We start from the raw sequence: 15,516 nt of genomic DNA on the forward strand, positions 1-15,516 counted from the left end.
TAATCTTCCCAGATGTTTGGGAGAACAGTTTTGTTTTATTTTAGCTTCTCCAAAGTTAATGTGTTTTTTAGTGCCAAACATAATACAAAGTAAAGTGGAAATCTGCTCAAAGGAACACTTTGAACAGAAACTTAACCTGAAGCAGTCAAGGTTTTTAGGCATTGTCGTTGCTCAGTCGTGTCCGACTCTTTGTGACCCCATGGACTGTAGCCTACAAGGCTCCTCTGTCCGTGGGATTTTCCAGGCAAGAGTACTGGAGTGGGTTGCCATTTCCTTCTCCAAGGGATCTTCCCAACCCAGGGATCTCCTGCATTCCAGGCAGACGCTTTACCCTCTAAGCCACCAGGGAGCAGTAAATTGATCCATTAGTTCGTTTGTCTGTCTGTATTTGGAGTAAGTTTCACTAAGTATAACTTGACTCATTTGGTTTTATTTATTGTCTTTTCTCATCTCCAGCTGCCTATCCCCACCGTTTGAATCTCTTTTACCTTGCCAATGATGTCATACAGAACTGTAAAAGGAAAAACGCAATCATATTTCGTGAATCATTTGCTGATGTACTTCCTGAAGCAGCTGCTCTAGTGAAGTAAGTAAATTCTCTCTTCTTTGGCATCTAAGCTTAAAAAATTTAGAATTTTAATTTCCCATCCTACCCATTAGTAAGAATTATAAAAGTTGCACATGCTTGAAGATCCAAGGGTATTTTGTCCATATTGTTCATTATAACTTTTTTGGTAATACGCGTATTTTTCTTTTAAAGACTTTTTCTTCCCTTTTTGAAAACTTGTCTGTTATCTATGCTCTGCTTGTTTTCTCCTTATTTGACCAGGAGAATGTATATCCTGGTCATACTCTCTGACTGTACTTCTTTCTGTTTCTTCTCTTTTGTGATTTTTACATATTTCCTTTTTTCTTACAGTCTTTCTGAAATCTTGCCCCCTTCCTGAAATCTGTGTAATTAGGAAAAATGAAAATATTTACTCCTAACTCCATATTAATTGACTCCGTTCTTAGCAAAATTGTATCCAGCATTTTCCAAAGTGCTGGAACACTGGTATTTGATCTTACTTGTCCTGTATTAATAGTGTTTTCCTGTGTTTCATGCATATTTGTAAGTCGTTTGCTTGGTGCAAGAAGCACACACATAGATACACAATTGAAGGATAAACAGTTATGTGGAAAAATGAAAATAGCCAGATACTTCCTCAAATTATATACTTGTTACGATTGTATGAATATATGAATTTTCTGTTTTATTGATCCATTTCTTAGTATTAACCCAGTCACAACGGAATGATCCTTGTCCCTTCCACTGGATTGTAAACTTGAGATGGTGTACTTTGGTATCATAAAAGATTAAGATGTGGTCTTACTTTGAGGTACTAAGTAATAAAGATTTATACACATGTCAGAAGAACATAAAGTAATAACAGTAATAGCACCTACATTTATTGAACATTCATAATTGACCAGATACTTACACATAGTGCTTTGTGTACTTCAGGTTGTTTAATCCTGAGAACAACATTTAAAGTGGCTACTACTATTGTCCCCATTTTAAGGAGAAGGAAACTGACTTAGAAAGATTACATAGCTTGCCTAAGCTCTCACAGCTGTGGGGGGGCGGAGAGGGGGTAGTGGTATTTGGCAGAATTCCTACCCAAGCCTGTCTAGACCCCAGAACTTACGTTCTGTGCTGCCTCTTTACGTATATAAATTCAGTATAATTTTGAGTAAGAAAAGCGGTGTGCTAAATGATCTCCACTTACGGTTTCTGCTCTAAACATCATTGTAGTCTGGAAAACTTAACCTGGTGTTTCTTAGACGGGTTTCATGACCTAGTTCATGGATTGCTATATCTTCAGAAACCTGTAATAAAATCACTTAATGGTGAAGCACTAAAAGCATTTCAGGACAGTGATGCCCTTTTTCATCATTACTGTTCACCATTATGTTGATATTCCTTTTATTTCTAAATAAGTAAGAAGAATGCATTTAGAAGAGATAGAATTGTCATTATTGGCAGGTAATATGATTACCTATATCAGGGGTGGGCAACCTTTTTCTATAAAAGACCAGATAGTATTTTAGTCTTTGCAGGCCATAGGATCTCTATTGCCACTACTCAACTCTACTGTTCTATCATGAAACCCGCCATAGACAATACATAAGCAAATGGTTATGGCTGTGTTCCAGTAAAACTTGATTTACAAAACAAGCAGCAGACCAGATTTGGCCTGAGGTTTGTAGTTTACAGACTCTTGGCCTGCATATAATCAATGAAGAGAGTTCAGTTAAATAGCCAGATTCAAGTTCAACATAGAAAAGCAGTAGATTTCCTATGTATGTTAATAGTAACCAATTAAAAATGTAATTAGGGGATTTATGGGAGGCTTGCTTCTGCCATGAAGCATAAAGGCCGACTTCTCCCTGTAAGTTTGTTGGTAGGCCCAGTGCACCTTTGTGGGCCTCTGCCAGTGTTGAGTAGTCATGGACTAGCAACCAGCTGTTTGTTTGTTTGTTTGAATATTTTTGTATTGTAAAAACTAAACATTCCAAGGACAAAACACTTAACATCCTGATAGAGAAATGAGCAAAGAATGGGGACAGGCAGAAGACATATAAATTAAGAAAAGAAAGAATATTCAACTCAACTAGACAAAGAAATAGAACTTTAAATGCAACTTTTCACACTAATCGAAAGAGCAGAGTTCTTTTTACTAATGGAAACCAGGCATTTCTGTACTGCTGGTGAGAGTATGAATTAGAACCTTTCTTGAAAGTGATTTGGCAGAATTTGTTGAAAGGCTTTAAATGATCTGTCCTCTAGAAATTCTCGAGGGATTGAGAACCTTTAAACTCTCCATCCTCTTTGATCCAGGAATGTCACTAATAGAGATCTACCTTGAAGAAAAAAATCACAAATGCAAAGATTGTCTTCAAAGGATGTACATTGCAGAATTTATTGAAGTTGGAAACAAATGGTTAAATTGTGATTACTTTCTTAATGTAATTAGGAGAAAAGATTCTTTTTGCAACAAAAAGTAATGCCTCCTGTCTCCCAAGTAAAGGAAACCTTACCTAAAAATAACATAAGTATGTAAAGCTTTTACAGAGAAGAATTTTTGAATTTTACTAAAGGGTATTAAAGAAAATGTGTGTAAATGAAGTGATATATAATTTTGAAGGGAAAGATCTGGTATTGTTATTCTTTCCCAAAATGTAGACTAAAAATTCATTGTGGTCTCAGTCAGAATCTCAACAGTATTTAATGTAGAAGGATAAAATATCCAGGATGATTGTTTATAAGAACATTGAAGTCAGAGCTCCCATCATTTATTTGTATACAAAACAGTAATAGAATCAGGAGTAGAAGACTGTTATGAGTGAAACAGAATATATTCTCACTTATAAAGAAATTAATTGTAATATGGTGTTAGTCACACAGTCATGTCCGACTCTTTGCACCCCAATGGACTGTGGCCTGCCAGGCCCTCTGTCCATGAAATTCTCCAGACACGAATACTGGAGTTGGTAGCCATTCCCTTCTCCAGGGGATCTTCCAGACCCAGGGGTCAAACCCAAGTCTCCTGCATTGCAGGCAGATTCTTTACCATCTGAGGTAAAGTATATGATAAGTAAGAGGATATTAGGATATGAGTTTTAGTATTCCAGAAACAACCGCATCCTAACCACCATTACCCCCTTTTAAATTTCTGTCACAGTTACACTTTAGACTCATTTCTGCCCTTTTGCAAATTCATTTCTCTTAATTTAAGGCTATCATTTTAATTGCTTTAATTTAGGAGAGGCAAATGTTTAGAAATTCCAGGCAGGTAACCTAGGTGAGTGAAATGAGTTGATTGTAAGGAAAAATCTGTCTAAAAGGGACAGCAGCTGCTCAGCTCTAGCGTATGGCCGTAAAGAAACAGAACTTCAGTGTTAACATCTGTTGTCAGACCTTCCAAAAAACTTTGTCATTTTTAAGCTAGGTCAAAATCTAGATTCCTATATGAAGTTTCCCAAATTTTAAATGTGTGAAACTGACTCATATTCTAAAAAATTTATTGCTAGCCAATCAAAATACATCTGAGAACCAAATTTTAGGGTTACAAATAAATTTTAACTCATGGGTGAATTTGCAAATACAAAATCTGCAACTAACAAGAATCAGCTATATTTAGAAATCTTAACAAAAGATGTATAAGGTTGCTATTGAAAAAATTATAAAACATAATTGAGAAACCGTATGGAAGGCTGAAACAAATAATTTGTGGATAGGGAAGACTCAATATTTAATGATATCATTTCTTCCCAAACTGATTTATAAGTCCAGTGCAATCTTAAGATCTTAATGGTTTCCCCCCTTTTATAAATTTATTTATTTATTTACTTTTGTATAATTTATTCATTCCTGGAACATATGTTGTGTATTTACTAAGTGCTTCGCACTGTTAATGATCTGAGATTTAGACAACAAATAACACACTGTGTAGCCTGCCCACAGTATGAATAGGTGTGGACCAGTAATGTGATGACTTTGCAGTGGACTTATCTCAGCTTGCAGTGGGGGCAACTAAAGTACAAATTGAGTTTGAATTTTGTATGGAAGTACAGAGAGCTCCCTCCTCTTCTTCCCCCACAAAGAAAAAGCCGAGAAACTCTTGAAGAGAGTAACAAGGCGGGAAGACAGGCTCTGCCAGGTTTCAAGACTGGTTATAAAGCTATGATAAATAAAGCAGAATGATATTTGCCTAGAGATAACCAAAGAAACCTGTAGAACATAATACAAAGTCTAGAAACAGACCAGTGTATATGTATACTTGGTCTCTGTGTGAAAAAGAAGAACTTTTTCATAATATTGCTGGGGCAGATTTGCTATATAGGAAAGATTAGAGCCTATGCAAATCATACACAAAAATAAATTGCATATTAAATACAAATATGAAAGAGCTACAAATCTTTGGAGACAACATAGGAGAATATCTCATGACCTTACCTCACAAGATTGATAAATTCAGCTACATTAAAATGAAAACCTACCATTTAATCAAAAGACACTATAAAGAGGGAAAAGACAAGTCACAGAGTGGGAGAAAATATTCTGCAGTCAACAAAAGATTTATATCCAGGATATATAAAAAATTACAAATAATAAGGGAAAGATAACATATTGAAGATTTTAGTTTTACCTGACACATTAGAAATCAAGCGAGAAATTGTTTAAATATTTATTAATGACTTTTAAAACAATAAATGTTAATATTAATAACCAAAACTTATAATTTTAATAGTGTTTTGCATTCTTGCAGATCTCTTTAATATCTGGCTTAATAGCAGACGGCTGTATTTTTTTACCTCCTTTTGCATTCAGTCTGTTTTGATATCACATGTCATGTAGCCCTAGAATTGCTGAAATATATCATTACATATCATATACGTTAAGTCCTGATCAGGAGAGAGAAATCACATACCAGTAATCTAAACAGGGAAAATTTAATATAATGGATCATTAAGGGGCTTTTCTGGCAGTCCAGTGGTTAAGACTCCACGCTTCCAATGCACGGGGCACAGGTTCGATCTGTGGTCAGGGAACTAAGATCCCACATGCCACAGGTGTAGCCAAAATAAAATTTTAAGAAGTTTAACTTTTGGGGGAAGAAAGGACCATTAAGTAGGTAAAAGGTAACTAACTACTAGAAAGAGTAAAATAACTCTTAAGGTGATATGGAATAGTATGTGTGGAAAGCAGCTACTACCTCTGAACCTGAAGGAAAAGTAAATAACTGCCCTCACCCTAACCCACCCCAAGCTGAGATTCAGACCTCAGGAAAGAGTAGATGGCTGTAAGAACATGCTGCCTGTCACTAGTGATTTAGAAACAGGTCAGAGAGCACTCACCACTGAACTACAAGAGCTGTGCTGAAATGCTGCCAGGGTGCCTCTGTGCTGATCCACTTGAAAATATAACCTAAAAGAGGAATCCCTACTGCTTCTTCCAGCCTCTCAATGTCACTCCAGGGCTCTCTGTTGGCAGAGTCCGACTCTGAACCAATGGGAAATAGAGTTTTCAGTGTCTTCCTTCCAGTACAAGGAAGGGCTTAGAGGCAATAAAGCAATAACTAGCACACATGTGTACCAGATGAGGATAAATCTTTAAGTCCACCAGTACAAACATTAGCAAAATTGTGGCACAGTGGAAGCTCTCCTATACTGTTGGTTTGAGGGTTGATTGTTATAAAACAACCTCATTTTTTTTTAAGTTTGTTATATATACCCTGTGATCTTGTAGTTCCAACCCTTAAGCATTTACAAACCCTGAGAAACTTACATATTTGCAGCAAGATCAGTGGAAGGGAATTTTTATACCAACATTGTCTATGGTAATAAAAATTGGGGGGAATTCCCTGGCAGTTCAGTGGTTAGGACTCCATGCTTCCACTGCAAGGGGGCCCAGGTTCAGTCCCTGGTTGGAGAATTAAGACTGCAAACCACACAGTTCAGCAGAAGAATAAAGTGAAAATCCTAATTTGAAAAAAAAACTTGGAAACACTTTTTACAGTAAGGTGAATGAATTGTGGCATACTGGAATATCAGACAGCAAAGAAAACTAATGAATTTCAGTTACATGCAATGATATAGATAAATCTCACAAAATACTGGTTGGAAGTACAAAGGAATATTTCTGTATACATAGTATGAATCCATTTCTATAATGTTCAAGTCTGGCAGAAAAATAAACTTGTTTATACTTTAGTCAGTCACCTCAGTCGCTCAGTCACGTCCAACTCTTTGTGACCCCATGGACCACAGCACATCAGGCTTCCCTGTCCATCACCAACCCCTGGAGCTTACTCAAACTCATGTCCATGAGTCAGTGATGCCATCCAACCATCTCATCCTCTGTCATCCCCTTCTGCTGCCTTCAATCTTTCCCAGCATCAGGGTCTTTTCCAATGAGTCATTTCTTTGCATCACGTGACCAAAGTATTGAAGTTTCAGCTTCAGCATCAGTCCTTCCAATGAATATTCAGGACTGATTTCCTTTAGGACCGGCTAAAGGAACCTTTAGGTTGGATCTCCTTGCAGTCCAAGGGACTCTCAAGAGTCTTCTCCAACACCACAGTTCAAAAGCATCGATTCTTTGGTGCTCAGCTTTCTTTATAGTCCAACTCTCACATCCATACATGACTTCTGGAAAAACCATAGCTTTGAGTAGATGGACTTTTGTTGGCAAAGTAGTGTCTCTGCTTTTTAATATGCTGTCTAGGTTGGTCACAACTTTTCTTCCAAGGAGCAAATGTCTTAATTTCACAGCTGCAGTCACCATCTGCAGTGATTTTGGAGCCCAAGAAAATAAAGTCTCTCACTGTTTTCCCTTGTTTCCCCATCTATTTGCCATGAAGTGATGGGGCCGGAAGCCATGATCTTAGTTTTCTGAATGTTGAGTTTTAAGCCAACTTTACACACTCCTCTTTCACTTTCATCAAGAGGCTCTTTAGTCCTTCTTTGGTTTCTGCCATAAGGATGGTATTATCTGCATATCTGAGGTTATTGATATTTCTCCCCACAGTCTTGATTCCAGCTTGTGCTTCATCCAGTCCAGCATTTCACATGATGTACTCTGAATATAAGTTAAATAAGCAGGGTGACAATATACAGCCTTGTTTATACTTACCTATTTTTAAAACAAAATTAAGGAAATAAGTATCATAAAAGTCTACCATCCCAGATAGATGGAACAGATTGTGATCTTGAAGGGACCCACTCAGGTCCTCTAGGTAGCCAGTCATGTATTATTTCTTGACCTGGGTTGTGATTACATGGGTATTCACTTTTTAAGTATCTATTAATATATATCATATATAATTATATATTATATGCAGCTTTTCTGTAATATAAGATTTATTTGGACTAAAGTTTTCAAATTACAGTTTTAAGTAAGTGAATTTAAGAAATTGGTTCCCTTTGAAAATTGAATTGGCACTCTGGTAGAACAAATTGTGTAGTCAGTCATAGAGCAGTATAATATTTCCAATTAGGTATCAGTTCTGTAAGGTTTTATTTATTCTATCCCTTCACCTTCCTTATAGATCTAGTATCCTCAAGAAATTTTCCTTTCCTAACTTGTTTTTCAAATTTTACTTAATCTTTTTTAAATTTAAATGTATTTATTTTTGATTGGAGGATAATTGCTCCACAATATTGTGTTGGCCCCTGCCATATATCAACATGAATCAGCCATAGGTACATGTGTGTCCCTTCCCTATTGAGCCTCACTCCCATCCTCTACCCCACCCTTCCTGACTTCTCTTCCCCAGTCTGGATTAAGCAGTTCTTCTTTGCTATCATTATACCTACCGCTTCTTTTGTCATAGCCCCTAACACACACTTTATAATTGATACATTTGCTTTTCGTCACTAGTTTCTGTCTCCCAGACTTCAAACTTCTGCTCCCAGCACGGTGCTTGTCACTTCATAGGTGGTGGGTTAGCTGGATGCATGGATGGAAATACCATGGAGTGCTATAAAGTTGTGTTTCTTAGGTACAGGCCTAGTTATTCATTGGTGGGTCCATGGATATAGTTTAAAGCGTCATTGGATTGTCTAAGCATATTGAATATCATCCGTATGATTACCTTATTAGCAGTTCTGTGAGTTATTTTCAGTGGCTCTATCATGTATTTGTATTTTGGTATAAGACAGTATTACTTTATCAGAGGTTAATGAGGAAAGGTTAAAGGTGACTTTAATATAAATAATTGTATCAGTTGAAGGCACTAATAATTTCAGCATACACTAAAGGAAAAAATTAATAGTACTACAAATGGAGAAAAATGGTGAAATAAAGGAATGATAATGGTATTACAGTCTTGAAAAGTTTAAAACAATGTATATATTCAGTATCATATTTGCATCGCAATTTGGTTTCAACAAAATATCATTTATAACTTTAAATCAGTGTTTATATGAACGGTATTTACTATATTTTTGTTTAATTTGCAAATTTTGACTTGTAGTTGTTGAAGAACTATAAACGGTTTTCCAGAGAAGCATATAGGGTAAAAAGATACAGAGATTTTGAGATCATCTTCATAGGCAATCCAAGAGAATTTATAGACATATGAGGGTTCGGTGAGGTTGCTGAATACAAATCAACACACAGGAATCAGTAGCATTTCAGTATGTCAGAAATAACCAGTTATAATAAAAAGATATTATTAATAATAACAAAAAAGCTCTAGATACCTAGAATAAAAGTGTATTGAGACCTTTATGGAGAAAACTATAAACTTCCAAAAAGATAAAAATCAGCATGTAAATACAGTACACTTCAATCAAATTCCCAATAGGACATTTTAAGAAATGTGTTATACTGGTTGTAAAATTCATATAGGGGAGTCAGTGTCGTAGGAGGAGCCAAAACTGTTGATAGGAAGCCAGTAGGGGACTTCCCTGGTGGTACAGTAGATAAGAATCCCCCTGCCAGTACAGGGAACACAGGTCCAGCCCCTGGTCCAGGAAGATTCCACATCCTTTGGAGCATCTAAATCCTTGGCGCCGTAACTGCTGAGCCAGTGCTCTTAGCCCGTGAACCACAGTTGCTGAAGCCTGTGTGCCTAGAGCCTGTGCGCCACAGCGGGAGAAGCGAGCGCAACAACCAAGTAGGTCTTAACCTATGAAATATCAAGAATTATTATTTGGGTTAGTTTCTAATACATATTTTTAATGATATTGTGTGAGGAGGGTGATGGGATGGCTGAAACAGCTCTGCCTATAATGATTTCAAGACCTGTATTTTTGACAAAGTGATGAATAAAAAAGTGAAATTATTCTCAATAAAAATCTGATATAGGGAAAAAATAATTATTATTTCGTACAGTAATTAAAAGAGGATGATATTAATACAAGGATAGACAAATAAATTTAAGGAACAAAACAGAGAGCCCACAGATAGACCCATACCTATATGGGACCTCTGTAAATGGTAGAAGTCGCATTGCAGTTCATTGGGGGAAAGATGTATTCTTCAATAAGTGATTCTGGGGCATGGGATTTCTATGTGGAAGAAATAAAATTAAATGTTAAGTGTTTCCCAGTACCGCACACAAAAGCATATTCCAAATGAATTACTTTGATATATAAAACAAAACTTTAAAATGTTAGAAGAAAATGAATATTTTCCTGACTGTAAGGGTTAGTTTAGAAAGCTCTTAAGACCCAAAGAACAGATAATAAAGACAAGTATAAATTTAATTACATCAAAATTAAACGGCATTATAGAAGACTCCCTAAAATTAAAGACAAGTGACACACTAGGGAAAACATGTTATAGGCAAATAAAAAAGATACATTTTTATAAATGGGGGTTATTTTAGGCTATACAGAGCAGTATGTTTTAATTTTTTTTTGGCTGCTCTGGGTGTTTGTCACGGCGTATGTAGGCTTCTTGTTGCAGAGCAAGGACTCAGTAGTTGTGGCTCATGGGCTTCTCTTGTTGCCGTGTTTGGGCTTAGTTACCCTGCAGCATGTGGGATCTTAGTTCCCTGGCCAGGCATCGTGCCTGAGTTCCCTAGATTGGAAGGTGGATTCTAATTGACTACTTGCTCCTTGAGTTGACTGCATTATTTGGTCTTCTGTTTGGTCAGTTGGCAGATATTTATTAAGAAACTGCAAGATACAGCACATTACTGTGATGATGTACCAGAAACAAGATATTGATAAAGAAAAGATATTCTCCTGAGTGAGGCACAAGATTATGCTGTTTGGTTCTGGTTGTTTGTTTTTGTGTTGTTCATGTTTGTTGTCGTTGGGTTTTGGCCACATGGCTTGTAAGATCCCAGTTCCCCAACCAGGGCTTGAACCCAGGCCCTTGGAGTCCCAACCACTGGACTGCCAGGAAATTTCCTAATTCTGTTTATTTTAATTCTGATAGCTGGGCACTTCTTCTTACACTCTTCATCAGCTTTGTGCTTTGAAATAATTTACTAATACTTTTTTGTTTTAAAAGTGGTCTGAGGCAAGGGTTGCTAGTATACAAAGCATCTATTCAGCATCCTAGCAATTCTGCAAATCAGTCGATTTTTTGTTACTTACAAGTTAAGCAGCAAAGTTTATATTTAATTATTTTATGATGTGTATTTGGCAGTTAGTTGTATGTTCTATAGAAATTGAGATTGTGATCAGTAATGGCTGAAATAGAGGTCTAGAATTACAAGGTAAGTAAAACTGCTATTCTGGATTTTGTTTTGTTTTTTATTTTAGTTGAATTTGTAAATTCAAGAAATGGTTATATTGTGGGAGTTTGAGAGTTCTATGTTCATATAAATGAAAAACAGATCTAGCCAAGAATCTTGAACCTAACAAATTATCTAGTAAAAATCATTTTGCGAATGAAGAAACTTAATTCCCCAAAGACTTCTTACTAAAACCAGAACTAAAATGTCTAGTTTCCCCATCTCATGCTTGCTTACTATATTTTACCCTAGTCTAATTTATATGATTTTCTAGCAATTGGTATTTCTCCAGCATATTTTACTTGAGGATTTTGGTGAATAGCTGTTGGGACTTCATAATGAATAGTTGGGTTTGAAAATGACAAAGTCTAATTGTTATTCATTCATTTACTATTCAGTGAACACTTTGTAGGTGTTGAAGAAGCAACAATAAATGTTATACAACCTCTGCAAGCAGACATTTACAGATAATTATGACGACTTCTGGCTGAATGGCCAGCCATCTATTCTAAAGGGTCCTTTTTTATAAAGCAGTCACATTCTTGACAAAATATAAGCTGAACCAGCAACAGTGGACATACTAGAATGGCAGAGCTGACATTAATTAGTATGCCTATCTTGCTAATACCACGTGACCTGGGCTGTGGAGAGGGAATAAAGAGGTCTTGAGTCATAAATATCCCTGGCTACCAGTATAGGTTTGCTCTTTTTTTTGGGGGGTTTGCTTTTAGGGAAACACATTTCCTACTTAGTTCACCAAGAATCTCATAGATCAAACAAAAAAATAGGTGCTGACAGTCAAAGGTTGCCAAGTACATTGGGAAACAAAGCACTGCGAGGAGAATCAGCAGATTTAGATTCCCTCACAGAGCTTCAGATACTTGAATTATCAGGGCATTTAAGACAATCATAAAAGATGTTAAAAGAAGATTAAATGGAATGAAATGAACAATGGATAAAATACTTGGACAAAAGAACCGGTAGGAATTACTAGAAAGGAGAAAGATTAAGCTAAAAAATAGTTCTGAAGAAATTAGAATGCAGCAGAGAGAGAAGGAAGTGGTAAAATGGAGTTTAGAATGAGAGGCCTAATTAAAATCAAATGAGAATCCAGAAGGAGAGTGCTTCTGAGTTCTTTCAGAGAGGTAATGGCTGAGAATGCTCTGAAAGTGATTAAAAAAAAAACAAAAACAGAAACAACAAAGTAAAACATGAATCTTCAAAGGATAGGAAGCATATACTAAGCAGGATAAATTTTTAAAAAGTTACACCTAGTCATCCATTGTAATGAAATTACCAAAAAAGATTTTAAAAGCAGCCAAAGAGTTCACACCTACTACAATGACTGTAATTTTTTTTTTTTATTTTTTTTTTTATTTTTTTTTTTTCAATGACTGTAATTTAAAAACAAAACTAGAGAATAACAAGTGTTAGAGAGGATGGGGAAAACAACTACACTTCTGTAGGAATGTATAAATGGTGCAGCTGCTATGGAAAAACAGTTTGATGATTCTTCAAAAAGTTAAACATAGAATTACTCTATGATCCAGCAAATCTATTCCTGATTATACACAAAAAAAGAAATGAAAGCAGGAAATCAAATGGATATTTGTACACCCATGTTCCTAATAGCACTATTTACAATAACCAAAAGGAACCAGCCCGATTTTTAGATTAACAGATAAAATATGGTATATATATAAAACAGAGTATTATTTAACCTTAAAAAGGAAACAATTCTAACACATGTTACAAAATAGATGACTCTTACAAGACATTATGCTGAGTGAAACCAATCAAAAAAGCACAACTATTGTATGATTCTGCTTATATGAAATAACTGCAGTGGTCAAATTCATAAAAACAGAAGGTAGAGTTGTGGTTTGTAGTGAAAATAGGGAGATCTTATTTAATGGAGATAGAATTTCAGTTTTTCAGGCTGAAGAGTTCTAGAGGTTGATTGCATGGCAATATAAATGTATGTATTACTACTGAGCTATACTCTTAAAGTGGTTAAGATGGTAAATTTTATGTTTGTTTTACCACAATTTTTAAGAAAAATAATTGATACATAGTATATCTGATACATAATATGCATGAATGAATGTTGAAAACATGCTGACATAAGCTAGGCACAAAAGAATAAATTGTATAATTCCATTTTTATAAAATGTATTGATTAGGTAAATCCATAGAGACAGAAAGTAGAAGTTGTTAGGAGTTGAAGGGAAGTAATAGGGAGTTAATTGTTTAATGAGTACAGAGTTTGTTTAGGGCAATGAAAATTTTTGGAAATAGGGGTGGTGATTGTACAACATTGTGGATATAACTGATGCCACTGAGTTATAAATTTAAAAAATGATTAATGGACTTCCCTGGTGGTCCAGTGGTCAAGAATCTATCTGCCGATGCAGGTGACACAGGTTTAATCTCTGGTCCAAGAAGATCGCACATGCCACAGGGCAACAAGCCCTTGTGCCACAACTACTAACCCTGTGTAGCCCTCCCCAGAAAAAAGACTTTAAAATGGCTTAAAGAGGAAGACTTGACACCATAAAAGTTTAAGAAAACATAGACAAAACATTCTCTGAAATAAATGTTTTCTTTAGTCAATATCCCAAGGCAAAAGAAAATAAAAGCAAAACCAAACAAACAGGACATAATTAAACTCAGAAGCTTTTGCACAGCAAAGGAAACCATAAACAGAATGAAAAGACAACCTATGGACTGGGAGAAAGTATTTGCAAGTAATGTGACTGACAAGGGTTTATTTTCCAAAATATATGAATAGCTCATTCAGCTCAATTAAAAAAAAAACAATCAAAAAATGGAGAAGCCATAATTTTATATAGAGAAAATTCTAAAAACTCCACCAAAAGCCTATTCAAAACAATAAGCAAATACAGTTAAGTTTCAGTATACGGAATCAGTATACAAAAAACAATTTCATTTCTATATTAACAGTGAGATGGCAGAAAAGCAAATTAAGAGAATAAGCAATCCCATTTAGAATCGCAACAAAAAAGAATGAAATACCTAGGATAAATTTAATCAAGGAGGTAAAAGACCGTACCCTGAAAACTGTAAGACATTGTTGAAAACAATTGAAGAAGACACAAATAAATGGAAAGATATTTCAAACTCATGGATTGAAAGAATTAACATTGTCAAGAGTTCATATTACCTAAAGCAATCTATAGGTTCAGTGCAATCCCTATCAAAATCCAAAGGATGTTTTCCACCAAAACAGAAGAGAAATTCTAAAATTTATATGAAACCACAAAAGAACCTGAATAACCAAAGCAATACTGAGAAAAAAGAACACGAAAGTATAGGCATCACACACCCTGATATCAAATGATACTACAAAGCCACAGTAACAAAAAACAGGATGGTATTGATAGAAAAACAGATATATTGATCAGTGAAACAGAATTGAAAGCCCAGAAATCTATGCGTTTATGTACAACTAATTTACAGCAGAGAAGCAAAAGAATATACAATGGGGCAAAGCTAGTATCTTCAGTAAATGGTGGGGTAAGAAACAAGAGCAACATAAAAAAAAAGCTAAATTAGGCCACTGGACTCATACTGTACACAAAAATTAACTCAAAATGAATTAAAGATTTATTGTAAATCTGAAACCATAAAACTCCTAGAAGAAAACATTGGCTGTACACGCTGACATTGGTCTTAACATTATTTTTCTGGCTATGTCTCCTCAGGCAAGCAATACAAAAGGAAAAATAAACAAATGGGACTGCATCAAACTAAAAAGTTTCTGTGCAACAAGGAAAACCATCAATAAAACAGAAACATAGCCTACTGAATGGGAGAAGAGATCTGCAAATCAAATATCTGATAAGGGGTTAATACCCAAAATATAAACAACCCATACAACTCAACAACAGAAAAACCAATAACTTGCTTTAAAAAATGAGCAGAGGAGCTGAATGGACATTTTTTCCAGGGAAGACATACAAATGAACAATAGGCAGATGATGTTGAACATTACCAGTTTTAGGGAAATAAAAAAACACAGTGAGATATCACCTCATATCCGTTAGAATGACTGTTTTCAAAAAGACATGAAATAACAAGTGTTTGAGAGGATTTGAAAAAATGGAATCCTCATATACTGCTAGTGGGAGTGTAAACCGAGATATATATACATATATATATGTATGTGTATACACACACACACACACACACACACACACACACACTGGAGTACCACTCATTTAAAAAAAGATGAAATCTTGCCATTTGTGATAACACA

General features: G+C 35.5%; 1 protein-coding gene across 6 annotated transcripts in view; it reads left to right on the forward strand.

Moving 5' to 3' along the window:
• Nucleotides 1-15,516, forward strand: part of RPRD2 (regulation of nuclear pre-mRNA domain containing 2) — a 93,808-nt gene that overhangs the window by 41,900 nt on the left and 36,392 nt on the right. For all 6 annotated transcript variants that reach the window (XM_043457473.1, XM_043457477.1, XM_043457472.1 and 3 more), the window contains exon 2: nt 457-586. In XM_043457473.1, coding sequence (XP_043313408.1) covers nt 457-586 — 130 coding nt within the window. The remainder of the gene's footprint in view (nt 1-456; nt 587-15,516) is intronic.

This window comes from Cervus canadensis, chromosome 2 (assembly GCF_019320065.1).
Source record: "Cervus canadensis isolate Bull #8, Minnesota chromosome 2, ASM1932006v1, whole genome shotgun sequence".
Classification (NCBI taxonomy): domain Eukaryota; kingdom Metazoa; phylum Chordata; class Mammalia; order Artiodactyla; family Cervidae; genus Cervus; species Cervus canadensis.